We start from the raw sequence: 24,429 nt of genomic DNA, 5'->3' as shown, positions 1-24,429 counted from the left end.
CATGGAGAACAAGGCAAAAAGATGGGCAGGAGTCAAATCATGCTTATAATCAGAACCTGTTAAATAGTTGCAATTTTACTCCAAGAGACTGAAAAGCCATTGGAGGGTTTTAAACAATGAAAAATGTCTCTTCTTTCAATTCTGAAGGGAATCACTGGCTCCTGTATGTAAAGTGGATGGGGAGAGGTAAGGTAGAAGCAGATTAACTATGGAATTATTAGAAAAGTACCATTGACTTGGACTAGAACTGTGGGATAGAAATGGAGAAAGGTGGAAACACTTGTAATGTACTTTAGAGATAGAAGCAAGAGGACCTGGTCGAATGTTAAATGACAACAGGAAAAAACCTAGGAAAGTAATAGATAGAGCAAGAAAGCAGATGATAAAAATATCAAAACTAGCACTATGACCACTAGGGACTGTCAGGAAAGGTAGATGAAGAAAAGCAAATAGGAGAACTTGAGAAGAGGTAATATGCAGAACTTCTGCTCAAGTTCAAATTCAGTCATGATCACAAGAGATCTGCACAAATATATCAGTTCAAAGAAGTTGTAAAAGAATAGCTTATTCAAATAAATAGAGCAGAAAAAAAAATAAAGATCAATTCCTAACACACATAAGAAAATAAATTCCAAAAGAGTTAGCATTATAAATATAAAATTTAAAACCATAAAGTATACTAGAAAAATGTGGAATAATATTATATAGTTTTAAGGACAGGAATACCTTTATAAGCATAGCATGAAACCCAGAAGCCATAAAGAAAATGACTCTCAGATTTGACTACATAAAAATTTAAAATGTCTGTACAGTAAAAGGCATCATAAATGAAGGTGGAAGCCAAAGACACAGTAGAAAAAAAATTTGCAGCATACATGACAAAGGGTTCATTTCTTAGCATGTAAAACACTCCCTCAAATAAAAAAGAAAACACTGGCAAAGTAAAAGAACAACAGTTCACACAGAAAGATATACATGGTCTTATAAATATAGGAAAATATTCTCAGCCACACTATTAATCAAAAACATGCAAATTAAAGTAGCAGTTAGATGTCATTTTTACCCATCAGGACAAGTGAAGATTCAAGAGACTGATAATGACTAGTGTTAGCAGGTCATAGAAAAACAATTATTCTCACATTTAGGTGGTTGTAAATTTAAATAATACTTTGTTTTTGAGGAGAAGACACTGACAATATGTACTAAAAGCAAAAATCCACATTATTTGATATAGTAATTTCATTTCCAGGAATTAATCCTACAGGAATATTCACACAGGTACTCAAATAGTTTTACTCCTATTCTGTTTGTAATATAAAATATGTGGAAACAACCTAAATGATGATCCAGAGTGTACATTTATCATAGTAACTTTGCACAATGACATTATGTAGCAGTAAAAGAAAATAAGATAGCTCTATATAAGTATACTATATAACTGACAGAAAACTTTTTATGATAAATGAAATAAAATAATAAAATATAGGTATAGATTAATATCATTTTTATTAAAAAGTTTTATTTATTCAATAGATATATATTACTACCTTATGTTTATAATACTCTTTATCTCTCTACCTAGGTCTATACAGATAAGAAAAGAAGTCTGGAAAGATCTATAAACCCTATTTACTGTGATTATCTCTATGTGGTGAGACTGCAAAAATATTTTGCTTTTTAAGGCTTCTAAATTATTTGAAATTTTTGTGTCAGTTTAAAAAGATAAAAATACGAAAAATGGAAAGAACACAGGGTATAATATATTTAAGTTATTGGTGAGAAACTGCCTATTTTAGAAAAAGCAGATAAGCAACAAAAGTAAGCAAACAATGATTACAGCTTATGGTGTAATTTTTGCTGTAACTGGAGAAATACAATGGCTTATTCAAAGAAAATACTACATCTCAATTTTTTACCCTTTATTTCTGAGATAACGTTGAACTTTTTATTTATGACACTAGTAGTTTTATTAAGTTGGAGACAAGTGATGATGCTATGAAGACTGCAGAAAATTTGACTTAGGGTGATGATCTTTAAGACAATCCTTCACTATGTTTATTGGAATCCAAAAACATGTAAAGGAAAACCTGAAATGAAATCCCTGACAGCTAAGCAAATCTTTAAAGCACTGGGGAAAATATGTTTCGTTTCAAATAGCTGTAGTTATTCTGAAATCAAATAACGTTCCTATAAAACTTATGTAGGTTGGCCAACTAATGAAGTATCCAATACTGTTTGTGTGATATATAAAGACTCACTTATTCATTTTTACACCTGGTGGTATTTATAACATGAATTTGGAAATATAAAGTAATGAGAGCATTATCATTTAGAATACTCAAATTTCTGTGCTGCATTACAAATCACATAGAAAACTCGATGCCCAATGTAAAATGGACATATTCACTGGAGTAAATGAAAATTGTTAAAGAACTAACTTTGAAGAAAACATCTTTCTATTTAAATTAGGAGTTATCTAGCTACTGTCACAAAGTGATGGCTATCTTGTGAATACTGTACTAACCAAGATACTATAGTGTGAATGGCAGGCAAAATTGACTTCAGGATCTGATGCCCTGGATACTTGTCATTAGGCAAATTTTCTTAACTAAAGATCTTCAGTTTCTCCACATAAATAATGAAAATAATAATGATGCCTGCTTCTAGAGTTGTGTAAGAATTGAGGTAACTAACACAGAGACTTGGCACATAATCAGTAGCTATTATTATTATCAAAGAGAAATGAGTTTCAAAGAACGGAGTTATCAGCTATGTCAAATCCTGCAAACTACAATATTAAAAGACAATGACTAAGGAACAATGGGATTTACTAATCTGTAAGTCACTGATGACCTTCAAGAACGCTGTTGCAGGAGTGGTGATGGTTAAGGGAGAAGGTAAAACGTGATAAAAATAGAAGGAGCTGATGTGGAATATGTAGAACTTTTGATAGTAAGAGAAGGAATAAAAATAATATGATGACAGTTTAAGAGGCAGAGGACCAAGCCAAGCATTTTTCCAGCTAGGACACACTGATTATTTTCTATGACAAGGAAGAAGCTACTGGAGATGGAGTTTATGGGAAAATTCCTGGTTAGTTTCAAAGATAAAATCCAATTGGCTTTCTTCATTTTTTTTTTTTTTTTTTGCAATGAAGAAGGTAGAGAATGAAGTGATGTGTGTTTATCTAATATATGTGTAGCTCCTTTAGGGCTGTGGGCTTTTTTTTTTTTTGTAACTGGAATTCATTGAGAAGCTGTTCAAAAGTTTAGACTGTCTCTCTCTAAACACACACACACACACACACACACACTGCTCAAGAACACACAATTTTGCATGCAATTATGAGAATTCATCAATCTCTTTAATCCATCCATGAACCAATTCTCTCTCCAAATGGTCCATAGATCCCAGACAAAGTTACCCTCTCATAGGACTTAAAAATAATTTTGACAAATATGCATTTAGATTTGTGTATATAAATTAAAATTAACAATTCAGTTAGAGGTCAAAAAAATCCCTATGAAATATCAACAAAATATATTTATTCAAAACATAAATTGCTTTTTCAAAATATAAACAGAAAATATAAATAAACTCGAAGTTTTAGCATTGATTCAGAAATAAATGTTCTATATGACAGAGAATGTAATACAACTAAATTTAATTGAGTTATAGTTATAGGCTAAATATTTTCCAAACGTTTTTCTAATATTCATAAAATTCATGTGTTTTGTATGTTAATGAATGAAGAAACTGTGGCTCAAAAGTGTTAAGTAACTTACCCACTATCAGGCTGTAAATTCAAGCCTATCTGGCTCAAAAGTCCAGAAAAGACTCTCCCTACCTCTAAATAAAAGATAAGACTATTCTAGGCCAACATACACGAAAGAGTATGTATTAATAGAATCTATGTGGGATTAGTAAAGGTTGCTTTTTTTTCTGGTCAAAATACAAAAGAACACTAAAGAAAAGAGAAGGAAAGACTTGTTAAAGATCAATTATCCATGCAACTCATTATTAAAATTCTGCAGCCAGTGACAAGTTTGATCACTATTTACTTGAAATTCTTCCCATTTCTTGGCTCCCGTGAAATTACTCTTGCCTCATTTTCCTCTGAACTCACTGACCCATTTCCTTCAGTCTCTTTTTCTCTCCCTGTCCCTCACGTACTCTATTTCCTGGATTTTTGTCCTCAACATTCTGTTCACTGCTTTTGCTCTCTCTGGATGATTTTGCCCACATCCGTGGTTTCAGCCATTATCAAATGTCTCTCTTTAGTTCAAACTGAGCCCAAGAGCTCCAGATATACATGTCCAACTCTCCACTGCATTTGGATGTCTCTTAAACTCCTCAAAATCAGTACATCTACACTATACTCATCTTCCCCATTCAAATCTGCTCCTTTGTGTCCCTTCCTAGTTGATGGTATTGCTATCTAATCATTTTTCCAGACCAAAAATTGAAAAAATCATCTATAATTCTTACCATACTTCCTTTCCATTCTCCCACACAGACATCCAATCTATCACTAAGTTCTGTCAACAGTTCTGTATTCTTAGATCTATGTACTTTTCTCTCTCCTTAGTGTTTCTACTTTTATTCAAGCACTTAATCATCCTAAATTGCATTACTTCAAGACTCAACTAACTGGTTTTTTTCTTCCCATTTTGCCCCTTTCTAATACATTTTCCTTCTTGAAATCATCCTGTTCTTTGTAAAACATAAATCTCATCATGTCACTGTTGTTTTTAAATCATTTATGGGTCCCCCTTTTTATTCAGAAGAGTCTCCTTACAAGAGCTACAAGATCCTGTGTGGATCTACAAAGCCCTGCCCCTTAGCACACCTCTCCTTCCCAGCACGATCAGTATTACAGCCAGACTAAACCATATCCAGTGGCTTAATCACACCTGGCCTTGCCACACCTTGGTGCCTTGTCATGTTCTGCTTCTTTGGCCAGGCGTGCCTTCCTTCCTCTCTATTTTTCAAATAACTCAACTAGAGTCTTAACACCCAGATCAGATAACATCTCCCCTAAGATACCATGCCAAGTTTGATGTTCCTTCCTGTGTTAATGTCTGTCATAGCACTCTGTTTCTCTGTCATAATACTTTGTCTTACTGTACTGTGATAACTGGCTTGTACATCTTTCCCCCTAGGCTATTAGCTTCTTGAGGGCAACAACTACTCTTATAAGTTTCTGTATGCTCATTTCTAGTATAGTGTCCTAAATACAGTTACCCTTGATAAATATGTTTCATGAATAAATGGATATGTTTATTATCTAATCTAGTGAATGAATGGACAAATTCACTACACAATATGGCTTCAGTCTTTGCTATATCACTCACTGCCATCTGATTAATGAATAAGTTGCCAGAAATGTCTTGCCCTATTTTCTTCAAAATGTTACAATTAAATTAGAACAAAATAAATGACAATTCTTTTCTTTCTTGATTCAAGTAATCTCAATACAGATGTAGTTTTCACATCCTATGGTCTCCTGGTTAAAGTACTAGGATAGTAATTAGAAGACCTGAGTTCAAAACCAGGCTCTGCAGCTTATTAGCTACATGGTCTTTGGCAAGTCAAGTAACTTCTTTGAGCCAAAGCTGGCTTAACTAAAAAATAATGACCATCTTCTCAGTCTCACTCAAAGACTAGCTTGAGGTCAAATAAAATCATGTACATAGAAGCAGTTTAAAAACTATGTGTTGTAGTAAAATGTAAGGTGTATGGTATTTATTCTTCATTTTAAATTTCTGAACTATAGTAAAATTCTGTAAATAAGATATATACATATTTCCCAATGTCAGAAAGTAATTTTTTTTTCCTCTTTGAGAAATAAAAAAAACACTTGGGAGAATCCACAAGAAAAAAAAAAAAAGTTTAGAGAGTTTTTCAAATGGCTTTAAGAAAGCTTAGTACTGTGACAATTCTGAAATATATCAATGCAAACTGTGCATCATTTAAGAAAGGGACAAACCATAGGAATGTGACCCATCTTTGTCATCAATCTCATGTGGAAAATTAAGAAAAAGAGGGAAAGAATATTATAAAACTAAAGAATTATTTCAAATCAACATAGAATCTTGCTATCAATTCAGAATCAGAATAAGGAAACCTAATGACAGTCACTCATTTTCCTAAAAATGATCAAAAGTCAAATAATATTTAACGTATTTCTGCTAACAATTTTGCAGGTCAAACCATCAGAATTTTATTTTTAGCATTTTTAAGATTATTATATCAGTCCAATATAAACTCTTAGAATGTCTTTTTAGGACTTCATGTCCTAGAAAAGGAAAATGTACAAAACTTAAACATTGTTGAATTAAAGCCAAAAGTTTGTATTATTTAGTACCCTTAAACAAGTTTGAATTAAGTCCCTATTATATAAGCTCTGCCTCCAGAGCCTACTGGATATAGTGTCACATTTTCAATGTATTTAGATTAGCTAAACAAGTATATTTTACATACCAACCTACCTTTACAAGTAGCACACAACTGGGTATTTAGAGTTGATAACTAAACCCATCACAAATAGAACTAATATTTAACTTAAAAAGAACAACTTTCTCATCATTACTAGGGTATAATATGCGTTCTATTTTTGACTTACAACTTTCTTATCCATCATGTTGTAAACCACTGAATAGACAGATTTTAGACAGAAAAGGAGAGTAAGATAAACACATTATTTTAAAAAAATAAAACAAAAATATTAACCAGTTGGTCTTTCCTATCCAAGTTTAAAAAGTTGGAAATATTCCACAAAATTCTCTTATTATTTCACCTAAGGGACAATACATGAGTACTTGATCTATTTCACTATGTTTTTCCTACTACCCATATGAAATTAAAAGAATCATTTGAGAAACTGAACATCTGTGGATTATATTGTAAGGGCCTGCCTTATTAAAGGAACTTATTCTTTTACAGGATAGCTAATGTAACTGGACTAAATTAATAATTGCAATGTCTCATCTTTTTATCTTTTAGAAAGCTTTGTGATAGACTACTTTAGTATTTTGGTTATTACTTCTTTGGCCAAATTTAAGATACATCATCCTCCAAACCAAAATATCTTTATTAACTATTAGAAAAATATAAGAACATAGCCTGCTTCTTCAGGCCATCTCAAATGTTTTGCAAAGAACATATTCAATTTAACTAGCATGTTTGTTTGCAAAGATAGCTACTTTGGGTCAACTGTATAATATTTTATTAAAGGACATTGTCCATATTGAATTTATTTTTTAAATATCTATTTTGCCATACCCCATACTTTGAATAGATTACAACAAAGAAATGTATACCTTTAATTACATTTTGAAATTTGACTACTTGGGCTATTTATTACACCTACACTTTGTTATTGAAATATGTCATAATTCTATATTATCTGTATTTCTTATAATTTCAGTTTTATACTTAGCAAAGTGTGATTTTTCAAGCCATGTGAATAGTTTAAAAAGAGAACAATATTTTAATTTAATCTTACACAAATATTGTAAAAAAATAAAATGAACTATAAGCCAAAATTATCCCCACCCTCTCTCAGCAACTTGGGATTTATACCAAAAGGGAAAAATTTGAGTTAATTGGGTTTAAACTTATGCAGTATGTAAACTCTATACACAGAATGTTTAGATTGTCTGAAGTATTCTTAGAGTGCTAAATTAATTTTGAGGCAGAAGAACCAACATTAAATTACATCTGTCCAATAGATGACCAATAATACTCTTTATTCTTTAATCTGCCTTTTTTGTCTTTAAGTATACATTCCATAAAATAAACATATCCTGTTTAGTGGCCCTTATTCACAAAGACACTAGATTATGAAGTTTTACAAGGGCACACTGCAGGAAAATCGTATTTAAAATAAGCCTAGTCGGACACATATATTTTTTTATATTTAAAAAATATATTTATATTTAATCCAACATGAAAATTTTTTAAATCTAGCCTGTATCACTGTGAGGAATAAGTTCCATGTTAATTCTCCAGAACACTATTTTTATCCTTTTGTACCCAAAGGCATACAGCTTGATATATGAGTTTGCCTCATACTTATTGCTTACGTTTCACCTTTAATTAGACTGGAAAATCACGCGTCTACATGCTCTAGGTCAGTCCATTTAACAAACACCAATCACCTGACCCACACTCTCTGACCATTGATTTTTCCCAAATTCTGCTTAGATTTGCCTTAAGGACATTTGGCATAGTCATTTGTCAAAAATTTTTCCGTTTCTTCACTAGAAAATGTTTTTTTCCTTATTTACAATTTATGTTTTTAAAAAATATTTTAAGCATGTACACAATGTCAATTATATGTGATTATGAAAAACATGACACCACTAATATTGCTTTACACTTGGAATCAAAATAAGCAGACTTAGTTTACTTAGCTTCAATTTTCTCAATTCTAACATGTTAAAGAATAGCATATTACTATATTTTATACCTTTTTTTACTTTTTCATTCTGTGTACAGCTTCTTAGCAATTTCTTATGTTTATAGGTTCTTTACCAGTAACACTTTATTTTATACAATATTTTTATTACATAAATAATATAATACTAATTAAAATTTTCCTGAATGAGATTAACATATGATATGGAAGAAGAAAGAATTATCACTTTATAGTTTATATAGCTGGAAGCCATAACACAAACTTTAAAATAATTAAGCACTTAGTTAGAAAAAATAAAACTAATATAGCTCCACTTTTAAGACAGTCTTTCATTAACTAAATAATAAAAATGAATACTTAAATAGCAATTTACTGTAGGCAAAGTACCTTCAAATATATTTGAATCATGAATTATCTTTAAACTTAGAAATGGTTTTGTTGACAGAATCTCAAGAGAGACACAAGAAAAATATTTAAATCAAAAGATAATATTCACATACTAAGGAGAATATTTTATACCTAGAACTGTTTGAAATGTTAACATCTCATCAAAACTTGGAACAAAAATTAATAACTTAAGACATTTTCAAAATGACTATCCACAAACTTAGCTCTAATTTATGTTCACTTCTGCTTAAAAATAACTCCCATATAATTATCATTATAATGAATATTGACTTTATTACTAAAAACAACAAATGATTTTTTTAATTAAGTAGTACCCAAAGGAACTAGAGAATTCCTGCAAATTAATACAATTGTAGCAGTTAAAAAAAAAAAGTCAAATGCTTTAACCTGTTTATGAAACCAAGTTCTAAAGTAAAGTAATTAGATGCCAAAAATTAAGGAAACGTGATCATGTCACTTGTTAGATGAATTAATGGCAAATATATATGAATTAAAATAATTAATGAACAGATATCCTCCTAACATAAAAACTCTTTGTTTTCAATTTCACTAGTTTGTTCAGTATACACTTTCTTGTACACAGAAAGAGGACTTTCAAAATTAAAATATACTCAACTTGATATAATAAAAATACCATACAATGCAGATTGAATATTTTATTACTGCTGTGCAAAATTTTATATAGAAACTATTCCTATATGTCTTACATAATCTATAACCATTATCTTAACATGTAAAATTTGAGCAGTAGTAAATTAGCATGTAAAAATAAGGAGGTATGTGAAACGTGTTTCCCTCAAGAGTTAAAATGCAATCTAAATGTTCTATTGACTGATCATATTTTAGTGATTTTTAAATTAATACACAGTTGATTATATTTTTACATTAAGTTATACAGTATTTTGGCAGGGGAGCTCTGTACAACTGTTTAATTATAGCGTTAGGTAAGATCACCAAATCTCAATCTTATTGCATAAAATAACAGATCCAGCTGGGTTGGTTTGTAAATTCAGTGGATTGGACACTAACATGATTTGCCACCAAGGTAAGGATTCATGGAGTTATATTCACAGGATATATGCATTACCTGATAGCAGGAGACATTTACAACCCAGAATATAAGAGCAGGGCAGTCTCAAGTGACATCACCAGATCATCTGCAGCGTCAGCCAACCGACCCAAATATATATCCTCCACACCACCGCTCCCCTCTTTCTCACTGTTAGCAAACCTTCCATTGCCTTTACCAGTGTAAGAGAGCATGTGTCTTCTTTAAAAGCAAGACATACACTTACTCAAGTGAAAAGCAAATAAAAACCAAGGAACAGAAATCAAAAACTAGATTGAGTACAATTTTCACTAACTTGATATTCAGGTTGTAGAAATAATACTGAAATGTTAAAGGAGAAAGTAACTTCAATTAATTTCAAGAAAAAAGAAGGAAGAAGGGAGTGAGGGAGGTGGAAAGGAAAGGGGGAGAGAGGGAGGAAGGAAGGAAGAGAAAAAAAGACCAGCTAAATATCCCTGAGACTAAATCTTACTTTTAACTGATTTGCTCTGTAACCAGCAAACTGTGGAGATCTTGAATGTCTTTCTAAAAAATATAATAATAATAATAATAGTAATAATAATAATACAGAGGAAGGGGACTCTATTGCCTCATTTTAATTCTCTTCTCATTTACCTACAACTTATGTTTTACTTACAAGCATTTGTTACAGCGAAACTGTTGGCTGTCTCAATGTTGTCCACATGAGGTACCAAATTAAAAGGAGCTTCTGACGCATTGGGGCTGGTGTTATGAAGAAAAATTGCTAATCGAAAAGCAGTGTATTCCTGATCTGTGTTTCGGATGAAGAGACCACCTATTAAAAACAGCAGAAAAAGCACATTCAGTGTCTCCTCTTGTAAATGTTACTATACCCACCCCAAGAACTGTCAAATCCACTGCCATTCACCAACACATACAATTAAGGAACTATCCCTGCCACATCTTGGGAGACTGCCCTTTGTCCCTAAGGTGTATGCTTAATATTTTAGTCTTTAAGGCAGCTCAGCCTTTTCCTGTCCCAATTTGTCATGATCACAGTGACCTCTGAGACAGATCATTTAGTGTGCTTTCCTTTCTCTCTCTTGCCCTCCCCATGATTCTCAGCACACTGCTACAGAAGCCAGCTCCGGGCATTTCTAAGATGCATGCAGATGGGAAGAAAAGATAATTTGCATTAAAATACAGAAATTAAGGGATGTGGTGACGTGCAGGTTAAAGGGAAATCAGAAAGGAGACATGAACTTTGTTTTTATGCAGCTCTTGGACTCAGCCTAATTAGCACCGTTTTGTGCACTGTCTACGAGAAATGATGCAGTCTGAGGCTGGACTTAGCTGGAAGAAATTCGATTGCTGCGTCCCATTAAAAGACAGGAGAGAATAGCAAGAAAAGCCAAGGACGGATAGGGTCCCTGGAAATAGAGTCGAGAGGGAGGATTAAGGGCAAAAGATTCAAGAGGAAAACAAAAGAAGAAAAGGTTCCGGGAAAGGGATCTAACTTTGAAATCCGTTAACTGGTAGCAAGCAAAGACAAGGAGGTGCGGGTGTAAATGCTTTTTTGCACAAACAGTGTTCTTTCTGTAATAGCGAATGCTGCTGCGTACAGCACGGGAAGAAGCGGGGGGTGGGGGGTGTTTTGTTTTGTTTAAACAAACTCTACATCCCTTCATGCTTTAGAGAAAGAAATGAAAAGAAATAGATAAAATGCTACCAACCCCCACGGAGGTTTTTTCCCCCAACTTATTGCAATCCTACTTAAGCAACGTGAGCCAAAGGTGGAAACAGGAGTATAGACTGAGGACGGATGGGTGGGCAGCTCTGTGCTGTTCTAACTGAACCTGCACCAAAGAGGCAGTCTTTTTATAAAGGGGAGAAAGGAAGAGGGAAGCAGAGGGGAAAGGAGACGCCGAAGGTTCCCCTAAATTGCTTATCAGTAACTCATTTGACTCACTTTCGGATATCTGCTACAGCCACCCACACGCATACCCCACCGGAGCAGAGCTTACCTATTTGCACGCTGCTCGGAAAGGCTCCCATGGCGAGTCCCCAAATTCCAGAAAATAACAAGACTATCTGTCTGCAAATAATCCTCATCTTCTTTTCTCCTCTCCCTGGCGCGCGCTCTCTTTCTCTCGCACTCTTCCTAAAGGCTGTTCAGAGAGGCATTGAGGACTATGGCGCTAAAATTAAAAACAACCAAACAAAAAAACAGAAAAAAGGAGAGAGGTTTGGGTGGTTTAGAGTTATGACTATTTCCCTTTAGCAATCCATCCCGAGCCGCCAGATTTTTCCCGCAGTCTCCATAGCCCTGGGAGAGGTTTTCTGTCCGGCTGCAAATGTTACACATGCAAAAGATGGTGGTGGAGCGGCTACTGGCTGCTCGCAGGGATGAGACATGCGCTCTCTCTGTGCCTAGCTCGCACTCGCGCTCGGCCCTCGCTTTCTCACCTACACACACACACTGGCGCCGCGGCCGCCGCACGCGCTGCGCTGCTCCTTTCAGCCAGCAGCCACCTAAAGCCTACACCAGCCCGGAGCCTCGCGCCCCCTCCGCGAGCGCGCAGCACTCCCTCCGCACGCCCCTCGCCCACTACTCGGCAGGCTTCACCCCTTGGGTGCTCACCCGAGCGCCTCAGTCTCTTCGACGCTCCAGAGCCAATCTGGAGACAGGTTTTTCCTTTTCACGACTCCCGCCTCTCTTCTTCCCGCGTTCGCAGTGGGTCCTACTCTGGGGATGGGCACCCGCAGCGTCCCTCTCTGCTTTCCAGGCGCCTCTGCTTCGCGGCTGCACTTGGCAGGAAATTCACCCGCGGGCCAGGTCCTCAAGCCCCGAACAGGGCCTCGGGGAGTTAGTACTTCCCCATGCCCCCGGCCCCCTGCCGCATTCTTGCAGGCTCTCGGGGAGGACCGGCTGCCTCCCTCTCCTTCAGCTCAGCCTTTCTCTCAGCCTCGCCCTCTTCTGCCACTGGGCTGCGCGCGGGGGACTCCGGTCCTCGCTGCAGCAAAGATTTCTCACCAGCAAACAGCCCGAGAATCTGGAGAGCCTGAGACGGGAATGGACGATATGAAGGGGCTCAAGAGAGAGAGAGAGGATGAGAAAAGGGGGCAAAGGGCAGCCTCAGGCAGGTCTAAGAAGCTGGAACCAAGGAGGAAAGAATTGATGGAGGTCAGGCTGGAGAAAAGACACAGAGAGGTCAAACCATTCTAGGAAAGAGAAGAAGGAAGAAAAAGTTAATTTAAATAACAAAGTAGGGTGATGAATGGGGTGGGGAAGAGACTGAGAAGTGAAAACTGAATAGGGGGTCTACTTGTTCTTTGAAAGGCTTGGAACTAGGAGTAGGAAAGGTAATTAAAGAGTTCTTTCTCTCCAGTCACCTTTTCAGGAGACACTTTTCCTCTGTGCTAGACCCACTTCAGGAGTAGCAAGAACATAGTTCAGGGGCTGATGAAGAAGAATGGGAAGGGCAGTGCTTGGAGCAGTGGGCACAAGTTGGTATTTGTGCCTGATAGAAAAATGGGGTATTTTTCATGCACATCTTTTCTTAGCTGGAGCTCCAGAATATTCACTCTACTCCGTCACTCCAAGAATACTTAAGCACTGTATTGATGATGTCAATAGTTGTTTTAAATGGGTAGAAGAAAATTAATTATTCTAGAAAGTTTTAGAGCTATGGTATCATTGCTTCTCCAAGGGTCACCTTTAAGACTTCATTTCACTTGGCTGTATTGGATGGAGTCTGTACCACACCCAGAGAGAGTGACTGCACTAGCAGTGAATGAAAGGTTTCTGATTTCCTCTTTATGGTTTGAGGTCTCCTGACCTAGATAGTATATCTAATCCCCTAATTCCATTAAACTGTGAGAGAAAAAGTGTTTTAAATCTTTACAGTTCTTTGGGTGCCATTGGTTGAATCATATTATTTTAGAGCCTGGAAGGCTGGGTCACATCAGCTAAAGCCAAGCTTTTGACGAATCGTTAGAGGGAGGGATTCTCCTTAAAGGTTAACTGTAAGAAATTTTAGAAATCTTCTGGTATCATACCTTCATATTAGTGTCTTCTACACCTAAAGTACTGTCTTCCATTACATTTGACAAAGGAATATAGTAAGTGCCTATTTTTATCTGATGTAACATTTGGGAAAAGATGAGAAAGAATTGATCAATGTGGCCCACCTGGTAAAGACTTCTTGAAATATGTACTGCCTTTACTCCTTCAAGTCTCCTTTCATTAGATATCACCAATTGCCTGTAGTTGGAGTTTGAGGATGACATTTAATAATCCTCAATTAATCCTCTGTTAAATCTGTTAAATCTTCAGAGTGCTTTTTTTCAGAGTGCTTCTCTAAGTTCTGAATTTTGCTTTTAAAGTCACATCTTTTTGTTGTTGTTGTTATTTATCCACTTTTCTGTTACATTTCACAACAGATTGTTATGACAAAAAACATCTTAATTGTGAGTAATTGGATACCACAAATCATACATTTGTCATTTCAGTTTATAAGGCTTTAGTCTTACAAGTCAAGTGGGATTTGAAATGTTTTCCTTTTTGTCTTTTCAGTCAATGTAAAAACCAAGCTGTAATAATATTATTCTGTTTCTCTTATAAGAAGATAATAAAATAAGCCACATAAAATTCAAGTTGAATTTAACTGAAATTAAAATTTCAAAACCCACCAAATCATTAAATTCATCACCTAGTTGGGCAACTAGTCTAGCTCCCCCTAATGCACAGAGGCAATTACTAACTTTCGTTCTTCTCAAAATCGAAAGATTTGAGGTTTCAAATAATGTAATGCCACCATCACTATAGGTGCAGGACAAGTTTTATGTTTTATTTTTATTTTTTAACAAAATCTAATTTTTTATTTAAATAGAATGACATTACTTTCATATAGAGTATTAATCAAGGTTAACCAATTCTTAGCTTGTTCCTCTAAGTTTCTACATGTAGTACGGTCATTTTATTTTTCATCTAACCACCATAATGACACCTTGACTAATATGACCACAGATGACATGACTATATTTTCCCAAAATAGTAATCTGTTTTTTTAATTTGTATTTTTCCAGTTAATTAAAACCTCCATTTTACTTTATGTATCTAAATTATCTTTCTCTGTAGGATATCTCTATTTATCTCTCTATATATCTATATCTACAGGGATATACTTATAGATATATCCTCATGTCATGCCTGTCTTTAAGATGTACCAAAATGGAACAAGTTTTAGAGTTGGCTTGGAAGGAAGGCAAGTGGAAGCTGTGGCACACGTTGTGCATTCATATATAATAGAAATTATAATCAACAACGCTGAAGACAAAACAGTGAAGAATAAAAATGTAGCTAGTAATGGTACAGCTAACACCTTCACTTTTAATCTTGAGTTTCTGATCCTCCAAACAATTGTATAAATATGACTCATGATACACTTCCTATTATCCCAAGTATGAATTTACATATAGAAAACAATTACTTGAGACTCTCTTTGGAGCATTTGTAAAGGCAGAGGTAAGATACTGCTATATCTCTGCAAAAAATTCGAAGGATTATTACCAGCTGAGAAAACCAAAGATACATATGTTTGATTTTATTGCTTTTGTGATATTCTAAGTAAATATTTTCACAGTTTTCTGAAATTCAACTTACTAATATATTAAAAGAAGGTATCATACTAGAAGATTTCTAAAATTTCTTACAGTTACCCAAATCTCTGATCCTATGAAGTAAATTCAGCCAGCATTTGGGCAGTTCTGCTATGGGAAAGGCCCAATGCTGTGAGCAATCCACAGATGAACATGCCACAGCCTCATATGCAAAACATTCACATGGTGTGGCAGGGAAGGCCTTGTGGAGAATTTTCTGTGAGAATAGATAGATATTGATAGATAGGTATAGCTCTCTAACTAGAAAAATGGTGTCCAAGGGCCTGATGATATAAAGCACATGCTGCCGAGCTGTTTTGGGGTATAAAGTTGGGGTCATAGAGGATGATAAGAACAGAAAGTTAGGTTAGACCGTTAATGGAGCATATTGAATAAAGTGCTTGGGATACTGAACCTTATTCTGTGAGGAGATGTCTGTTATGTATATACAGAGAAAGGGAACATTGAGGATAGTGAGGTGGTTTGGTGATGTAGACCAGGAAAGGCAGGAGCTGAGACTAGTTTATAGACTGCCTTTCAGAAAATCAGGTGAGGTGGGACAAAGATCTGGAGTAGAACCATAGAAAAGAAACAGGATAAAGGAAATATGAAAGTTATTGCTGAGATAAAACTGACAGGGCACACTCATCACCTGGTGGGGAATCATGGGTGTGGCACATGTTTAAGAGTTAGGATCAAAGGTAACCTCAGGTTTGAAACCTGAGTGTTCTAAAAAGAAGCTGTGGTAATCAGCAGGTTGGTGATATCTTCAACTGGGAAAAGGAAGTTAGGAGAAAGGGCAAGTTTGCTGGGAAATAGGCTTTTCATCAGATTATTCACACTCAGATAGTTACATATTGAGCACCTACCATGTCTAAGTGCTTGAGATATAGTGGTGAACAAAACAAAATTCTGGCTATTACTGGAAGATTCCTAATATTTGTGAACCCTCACTATTTTGCTAAGGCCTTACATATATCATTTGATCTACAGAAAAATTTAGGTATCATTAAACTAATTAGGAAACCCATCTAAAGGTTAAAATTCTTACATAAATTTATATTCTTAGTAACTGATAAAACCAAGAGCTAGGGATAAAACTCAGGTCTGTCTGATTTCAGAGACCATGTTGTCCTCATTAAAACCTGTTGAGTTAATGAGTTTAAGGTGCAAAGAGGGGTCTGTAAGATTAAAAAGTAAACTGGAAGAATTCACAATATTTAGAAAAGTAGTATGGTCTTCAAAGACCTCAGGCTTTTAGAGTAAAATAAGTGGGTTCAGATTATAGGCCCCTAGTGCCTTGGCTACATTAGCATGGATACATTACTTAACCTTTCTATTCTGGTAGAATATATGTAAATTTTCCGCACAGTGCTTGCACATCATAGGCAGTTCTTATTAATAAAGAGTTGCCAAAAATGTGATCAAGATTCCAATAGAGGGAGGCACAGAGTACGACATGAGCAAAATAGGAAGTCTAATTCTGAATTTGAGGGAACCCAGGAAGAACTCACAAAGAGAATTTGAACTGAATTTTTATGGGTGTGTTTTATGGATTAGGTAAAAAGAAAACATTATGTGCAATATGTCAGTGGGCATATGCTTTTCTGTAAACTACTAGAAGTTTGGTATAACTGAACTTAAGGTTGTATTAGGGGGAGTTCTGGAAGTAAGTTTGGAAAGCAAAGCAAGGGATGGTTATGAACTGTTTCATTCAGCAGTTTTGTCTGAATCTCATAGACATAAAGAAAAAACATTATCAGCAAAGGGGTAAAAAGATCAGATTTTCATTTTAGATCCAAAATCTTGAAATTTGTAGTAAATGCTATACAGTGAGGCTGGAGGCAGGAGGAGAAATTTGAAAGCTGTAGAAATAGTCTAGGTGAAAAATGATTGTGTGAACAAAGCTAATAACAGTCGAATTTACTTGAAGTTGTACTTTTAGGTTTCTATACCACATATACACTAGCAGAATTATAAAAGTTGCATGTACAAAACTATGTATAACAATACTATTTATCATAGCAAAACCCCAAACAACCCATATGTTCTTTGAGAGGAGACTACCTTACAAGCTATTGTATATCTAAACATTGGGGTTATTCAGTGAAATAGAATTACCTCTATATACCACTGTGGAGTGATCTCAAGGATATGTTATGTGAGAAAAAGGAAGGTAGAGACAAGTATGTACACACTAGCATTTATCTAAAAGAACGAGTATTTTCTCTAGGGACAGAAAATCAGGGTAAAGAGAAAGAAGCAATAAACCTTCCATAGGTACTCAGAGTTGCATTATCTTAATTTATTTAAAAGCAGATAATTCTGGCATCCTCTGTAGTAGGATATCTCCTAAAGACAAAAATAATTGCAAAAAACAACTTACACTGCTTTCACTAATCATATTGTTGATGCTAGTATTGATATTTCTGTTCTGAGACTGTTGTGTATATATTGTTGCATAAAGCCAATGAATCATTATGCTGGTGTTGTTGGAAAAAGCATCAGAGAAAGGTGATACATGTTTAAGATCAAAGAGGGTAAGTAAAAAACCTGGTAGTTTTGAATTTGAATTGGAAGTTTCAGTATGGATTAATGATTTATTTTATATTTTCAATGAAATATGTATTTTCTAGTTCTATACACTAAAGGCATAGAAATAATGACCAACCTATTAAAAATCAACACTTCTTGTACACATTCTGTGGTATCTAATACTATACCCTACTAAAAGACATTCCAAGTCTAGGGAAATGACTCATTCCAGGTCTGTGGAAGGAACTGTACAAAATGCACTTGGAACATTGTGTCGTAACAGAAAGAAATGAAGCTATTATAATTACTGAGTTCATGTCAAGAGTTTTCAGCAGCCAACTGGAAGATCTTGCCATTGGCTGAAGATATGAAAATTTAGATATCGAAAGGAATAATGCTTGCAACATATTAAACACATCACTGTTAAATCCACAGCATCATAGTGATAATTTTGAAAATAGATAGAAGCCTCACCAGTCTCCTTTATGTTAGTTAGGAAACCAACTCATAAATTTTTTAACATAAACTTTTCATTTTTAACATATTTGATTTACAGAATAGTTGGAGAGATACTACAGAGAGTTTCCCTATACCCCTCACCTAGTTTCAGTTTTCTTTAGTGTTACCTTACATTACTCTGGCACATTTACCAAAATTAAGAAACTGACACTAACATGTTACTGTTAACTAAACTCCAGACTTTATTTGGATTTTATCTGTTTTTCCATTAGTGTTTTATTCTGTTCCAGAATCCAATTCAGAATACTTGATTGCATTTAGTTGTCATATCTCTTTGGGTCTCTTCTATTCTGCAACAGTTTTGTCATCTTTGTTTTTCATGACCTTGACAGTTGGATGAGTACTAATCAGGAGTTTTGTAGAAAGTACCCCAGTTTGGATTTGTCTGATGCTTTTCTCATACTAATTGAGGTTTTGGATTTTTGGTAAGAATACTATAGAGTATCACATCATACCAGGGGTTCCATGGTATTCCCATTGACATCACTAGTGATAACCTTCATCAACTGGTAAAAGTGTATTTGCAATGTTTCTCCACTGTAAAGTTAAAACTTTTCCATTCCATAATCTATTCCATAGAAGTGAGTCAAGAAGTATGGCTCACTCTCTAGGGTGAGAGAATATGTACATATATTACTTGGAATTTTGTAAGGAAGATCTGTCTCTTCTTCCCTCATTTTTTAATTTAATCATTTGTTTACATCAGTATGGATTTATATTTATTTTATACTTTGGGTTATAATCCAATGTTAAATTATTTACTAAATATTTTGTTGCTTAAGTTACTCCAGCTTTGGACATTTGGAGCTACAATTATTCCTCCATCCTTTTGTTTTTTGAACACTTCCATGCTTATTGTAATTACAAGATAATCCAGGATCATCTTGTATATTTTCTGTTGTAGCCTTAGTATGGTACATTTCTTCAAGGAGTCCTGTTTGTTCTTATTGGAAGATGATACTTAAAAACCAAAATCTGGACAATGGGTTTGCTCATTGTTACTGGGTTGTCATTGTTTCCAGGTTTTCATGTAGGATAGAGCTTGTATACTAACCTATGTATACATACATATCAAAAATTATTTCTCTATATATGTATTAAGCTAAATATGAGTTCATACTGATTTCTCCACCTCAAATGCAGCACTGCCTAGTTTGTTCTAGTTTCCCTTCATCCTTATCTTGCTTAGATATCAAAAGAAATGATATCTGCCATATATTATAACATATAAATATTAAATCTATGACATTATAATGATGAGTTTTAAAAGACAATAGTCTCACCAGTCTCCTTTATATAATGTTAGGAAAGCAACTCATAATTTCTCTCCAACTATGAGAAACCTGGTTCCAACAACCAATAAAATACATTTACTTATGATATAAACCTAAATTTAAGTTTTGCAAAACAATTTAATTTTTATACCATACTTTTGTTTTAATCCGCTGGTAATTACTGAAAACCCATGTATACTATTGTTGATTATCTGCATGCCTGGAACACACTGAATTCTATAGACATTAATATAAATGGATGACATTGTTTATGGCATTCTGTCCTATAAGAGGCAAGTGCATTATCCAGACTAATACCAACAATTTAATAAATTTATTTATGTATTTATTAGCTAAATCATTTCTTGACAGGGCCTAGATTTTTCAATATGTATGTATTTTTCCCCAACTAAACTGATACTTTTTGATTTTCATATAGTTTGATGCAATCAATTTCTAGCAACAGGAACAATACCCTAGTGCCTCATAGAGTGCATTGCTGTACCTTTTTATCTATCTGTTAAACTTGCTTGAAATCAGCACACTAATCTTGCCCTATAGCAGTTGCTTGATGAATCTTTTTCCCATCTATCTACCCCACATGGTCTCTCCATGAAACTGATTGACATTGTGCATGATTTAAATGCTGATAAGTTATCACTCTTTCAAAACCACAGAATCCTCATTACACCAAAAAAAATTACTTTCCTTGTTTTATGTTCCTCATTCCTCTCTGGAGTCACTGCAATTGAAAGGGGTCACCAAGTAAGACTAATTCACTCATTCATTCACCATTTATTTATAGAACACTTACTATGGATCATGGTATCATGAAGGAATGAAAAAGTGTTTTAGCCTTTATGGCATTTGTTCCTTAAAATTAAAAGATCCCAAATACAGACACATATATATAAACACACATATCCAAGTGAATACAAAAAAAATATGTTGTAAACTTTACATTAGTGGTAGAAACCTGATGTGATTGATCTCCTTCAAGACAGGAATTATGTTGTATTAAACATGAATCTACCCCTACAGCAGCACTAGCTCCTCATCTTAATACCTATTCAAGGATAGGAATAGCCAAGTAAAGTATCGTGGGAAAGTTAGTATTTGAGCATGATTATAAAAAACTGGAAGGTTATCATTTGTTGAGAAATGGAGGAGCATTCCAGACAGAAGAAAGAAGTGGGTGCTCATTAGGAGCAATGAGTAACCCAGAGATGGGAATCATGATGGGGATTAGTAGCCAGAAGGATTCAGGAGTTTAATAAAAGCCAGACTCTGAAGAGCCTGGCATATGTAGACATGAAATAAATATTTTGTAAACAAATTGGAAAATGATACAAAATGGGGTGTTGAGACATACATTTCTCCTTTACCTTGTTTATTAACAAATACTATTGTATTTCTTTTAATAATGGAGTCACGGATTGTTTGTTTAACTTGATTCATATACAGGCAGTTGATGGAGAATTGATGAAATTACTTTGATAATCAAACTCCTCCAAAATGATATTTCAGATTTAAAAAGTGAATATTATATTGTGTTTTCCAGTTTAAACAACTGCACGGGACACATTCACAAATTATGTGTTTAGTATTTTAAAATTTAATTTGACTTTGGGCAGTTTATGCTATGGCTATAATTCTTTATTAGGCAACTACAATGATTTAAGAATGTAATTTTTAGTTCTTAAAACAATCTTTCAATTTAGGTACTACTAGCCTTGTTTTACAGATAAGAAGATTAAAGCATAGAGTGTTTAAGTAACAAGCCCAATGTCACATAGCTAATAATGGTATAGCAGGATTCAAAGAAATATCCAGTTCCATAAATATCACTTATATTTATAAGAAAAGCCAAGTGTTTGGTTTGCACCAATTGTCATGGCTCTGACTTAAGCTGAAGCTTATGCATCATTAATGAAAGAAAAATTATGTACTTTCTAATATTGTTGAAATATTAGTACTAAGTCATTTAACACAAATTCCATGGTAGCAAAGTTAGATCAATAATAATTATTTCTTCCAGTTTAACAAATATAAATATTTGATTGGTTAGGAAGGAAAAAAAATCTAAAGAAAGGGAAATAAGTATACTCACTCTAGTTATATAACCATTTGGTACTTGAAACAACTCAAATGGTTGATCTATAATAGAGTTACCCTCTCCCTATTATAAATCATATACATCCCAGTTTAGTACATTTAAGTTCTAAACTTTTTTCTGATTCCTTTTTTTTCCTCCCTTTTTTATCACCTAAGAAAATTTGAGTTGTATGTATTTAGTCACACCGTATCCAACTGCTTTCCCTTGAAAATATCCTTGGCTGTGACTGAATACATTTTGCATAGCATTTTTAACAAAAATAGCATGGAGCCATACTGACTTCACTTTCAAGATGATTCTACTCACAAACTTGTCTGGTTTCCTGAATGTTCAAAACAGTCTTGTGCAAAATGTTTGTCAGCCAACATACTTCTTAGTCCAATGGAGAGATTATAGATAAGCTATTTATGAAAGTGATCAATTACTGCTATCCCCAGATAAACTCTTAAAATCTGATTATTTCAATATCTTTATTAGAAGAATACAAAAATATATTTCTATAAAGTATACATAATAGAATATTGCATGTAAATCAGATGTATATCAAAGAAAATATTATTAGTGGTTATTTGGAGAATGTGGGATCATATGTATTTTAATTTTCTTTTGCATATTTTACGTACTTTCAAAATTTTCTAAATTGGTCTGTATTGCATTTATTTTTATTTATTTATTGAGGTGTAATTGATTTACAATATTATATCAGTTTCAGGTATACAACATGGTGATTCAATATTTTTGAAGATTTTACTCCATTTAAAATTTTATAAAATATTGATTATATTCCAAGTGTTGTACAATATATCCTTGTGCCTTATTTATTTTATACCTAGTAGTTTGTACCACTTAAGTCCCTACCCTTATCTTGCCCCCTCCCCCCTTCCCTCATCCCACTTCCCACTGGTAACCACTAGATTTTTCTCTATATCTGTGAGTTTTTTCCTCTTTTGTTAAATTCATTTGTTTGTTTTATTTTTTAGATTCAACATATAAGTCATAACATACAGTATTTGTCTTTCTCTGTCTGACTTATTTCACTCAGCTTAATACCTTCTAGGTCCATCCATGTTGTTGCAAATGACAAATTTTCATTCTTTTTTAAAGCTGAGTAATACTTCATTGCATATATATATATATATATATATATATATATATATATATATATATATATATATACCACATCTTCTTTATCCATCATTTGTTGATGGACACTTAAGTTGCTTCCATATCTTGGCTTATAGAAATAATGCTGCTAATGGATTTTGGGATGCATGTATATTTTCCACTGAGTTTCATTTTATTTGGATAGATACCCAAGAGTAGAATTGCTGAATTATATAGTAGTTCTATTTTTAGGTTTTTTTTTGAGAATCTTCCACACTGTTTTCCACAGTGGCTACACCAGTTAACATTCCCACCAAGAGTGTACAGGATTCCCTTTTCTCCACATACTCACCAACATTTGTTATTTGTGGTATTCTAGGTAATAGCCATTCTGACTGGTGTGAGGTGATATCTCACTGTGTTTTTTTTTTTTTTTTTTTTTTTTTTTTTTTTTAAACATCTTTATTGAAGTATAATTGCCTTACAATGGTGTGTTAGCTTCTGCTTTATAACAAAGTTAATCAGTTATACATATACAATATGTTCCCATATCTCTTCCCTTTTGCATCTCCCTCCCTCCCACCCTCCCCATCCCACCCCTCTAGGTGGTCACAAAGCACCGAGCTGATCTCCCTGTCTCACTGTGTTTTTGATTTGCAGTTCCCTTATGAATAGTGATGGTGAGTGTATTTTCATATGCCTGTTGGCTGTCTCCATGTCTTCTTTGGAAAAATATCTATTGGGATCTTCTCTCCATTTTTTAATCGGGTTGTTTGAGTTTTTTTGATTTTGAGTTATATGAATTGTTTATATATTTTAGATTATAACCCCTTGCCAGTAATATCATTTGAAAATATTTCCTTCCACTTAGTAGTTTGTCTTTATGTTTTCTTGATGGTTTCCTTTGATGTGCAAAAGTTTTTAAGTTAAATTAGGTCCCATTTTTCATTTTGCTTTTGTTTCTTTTGCCTTAGGACACAGATCCAAAAAATACTGCTATGATTTATTTCAAAGAGTGTTCTGCCTATCTTTACTTCCATGAGTTTTAAGGTTTCTGGTCTTACATTTAGGTCTTTTATCCATTATGAGTTTATTTTTGTATATGGTACAAGAAAATGTTCTAATTCCCTTCTTTTATGTGTAGCTGCCCAGTTTTCCCAGCAGCACTTATTGAAGAGACTATCTTTCTCCCATTGTATATTCTTGCCTCCTTTGTCATAGATTAATTGACTGCAAGTGCAGGTGCATGAGTTTATTCCTGGGCTCTCTATTCTGCTTTATTGATTTACATGTCTGTTTTTTTTTTTTTGCCAGTACCATGCTGTTTTGATTCCTGTAGCTTTGTAGTATAGTCTGAAGT

At 34.2% G+C, this 24,429-nt stretch overlaps 1 protein-coding gene across 10 annotated transcripts in view; it reads right to left on the bottom strand.

Moving 5' to 3' along the window:
• The window catches only part of GRIA4 (glutamate ionotropic receptor AMPA type subunit 4), a 551,958-nt gene extending 528,464 nt beyond the window's left edge, over window positions 1-23,494 (bottom strand). For 8 of the 10 annotated variants that reach the window (XR_014231116.1, XM_082339906.1, XM_082339902.1 and 5 more), the window contains exons 1-3: window positions 12,502-23,494; window positions 11,885-12,058; window positions 10,537-10,695 (exon numbers count right to left, since the gene is read on the bottom strand). Coding sequence is in view for 9 of the 10 variants with exons in the window: in XM_082339906.1 (XP_082196032.1) it covers window positions 10,537-10,695; window positions 11,885-11,972 (247 nt within the window). In the remaining variant the exon portion in view is untranslated. The other 2 variants (XM_082339905.1, XM_082339904.1) reach the window with 2 other exon arrangements.
• Window positions 23,495-24,429: the final 935 nt, after the last annotated feature.

Source organism: Balaenoptera borealis (genome assembly GCF_965194805.1).
Source record: "Balaenoptera borealis genome assembly, chromosome: 11".
NCBI lineage: Eukaryota > Metazoa > Chordata > Mammalia > Artiodactyla > Balaenopteridae > Balaenoptera > Balaenoptera borealis.
This window is presented reverse-complemented; position numbering and strand designations above follow the sequence as displayed.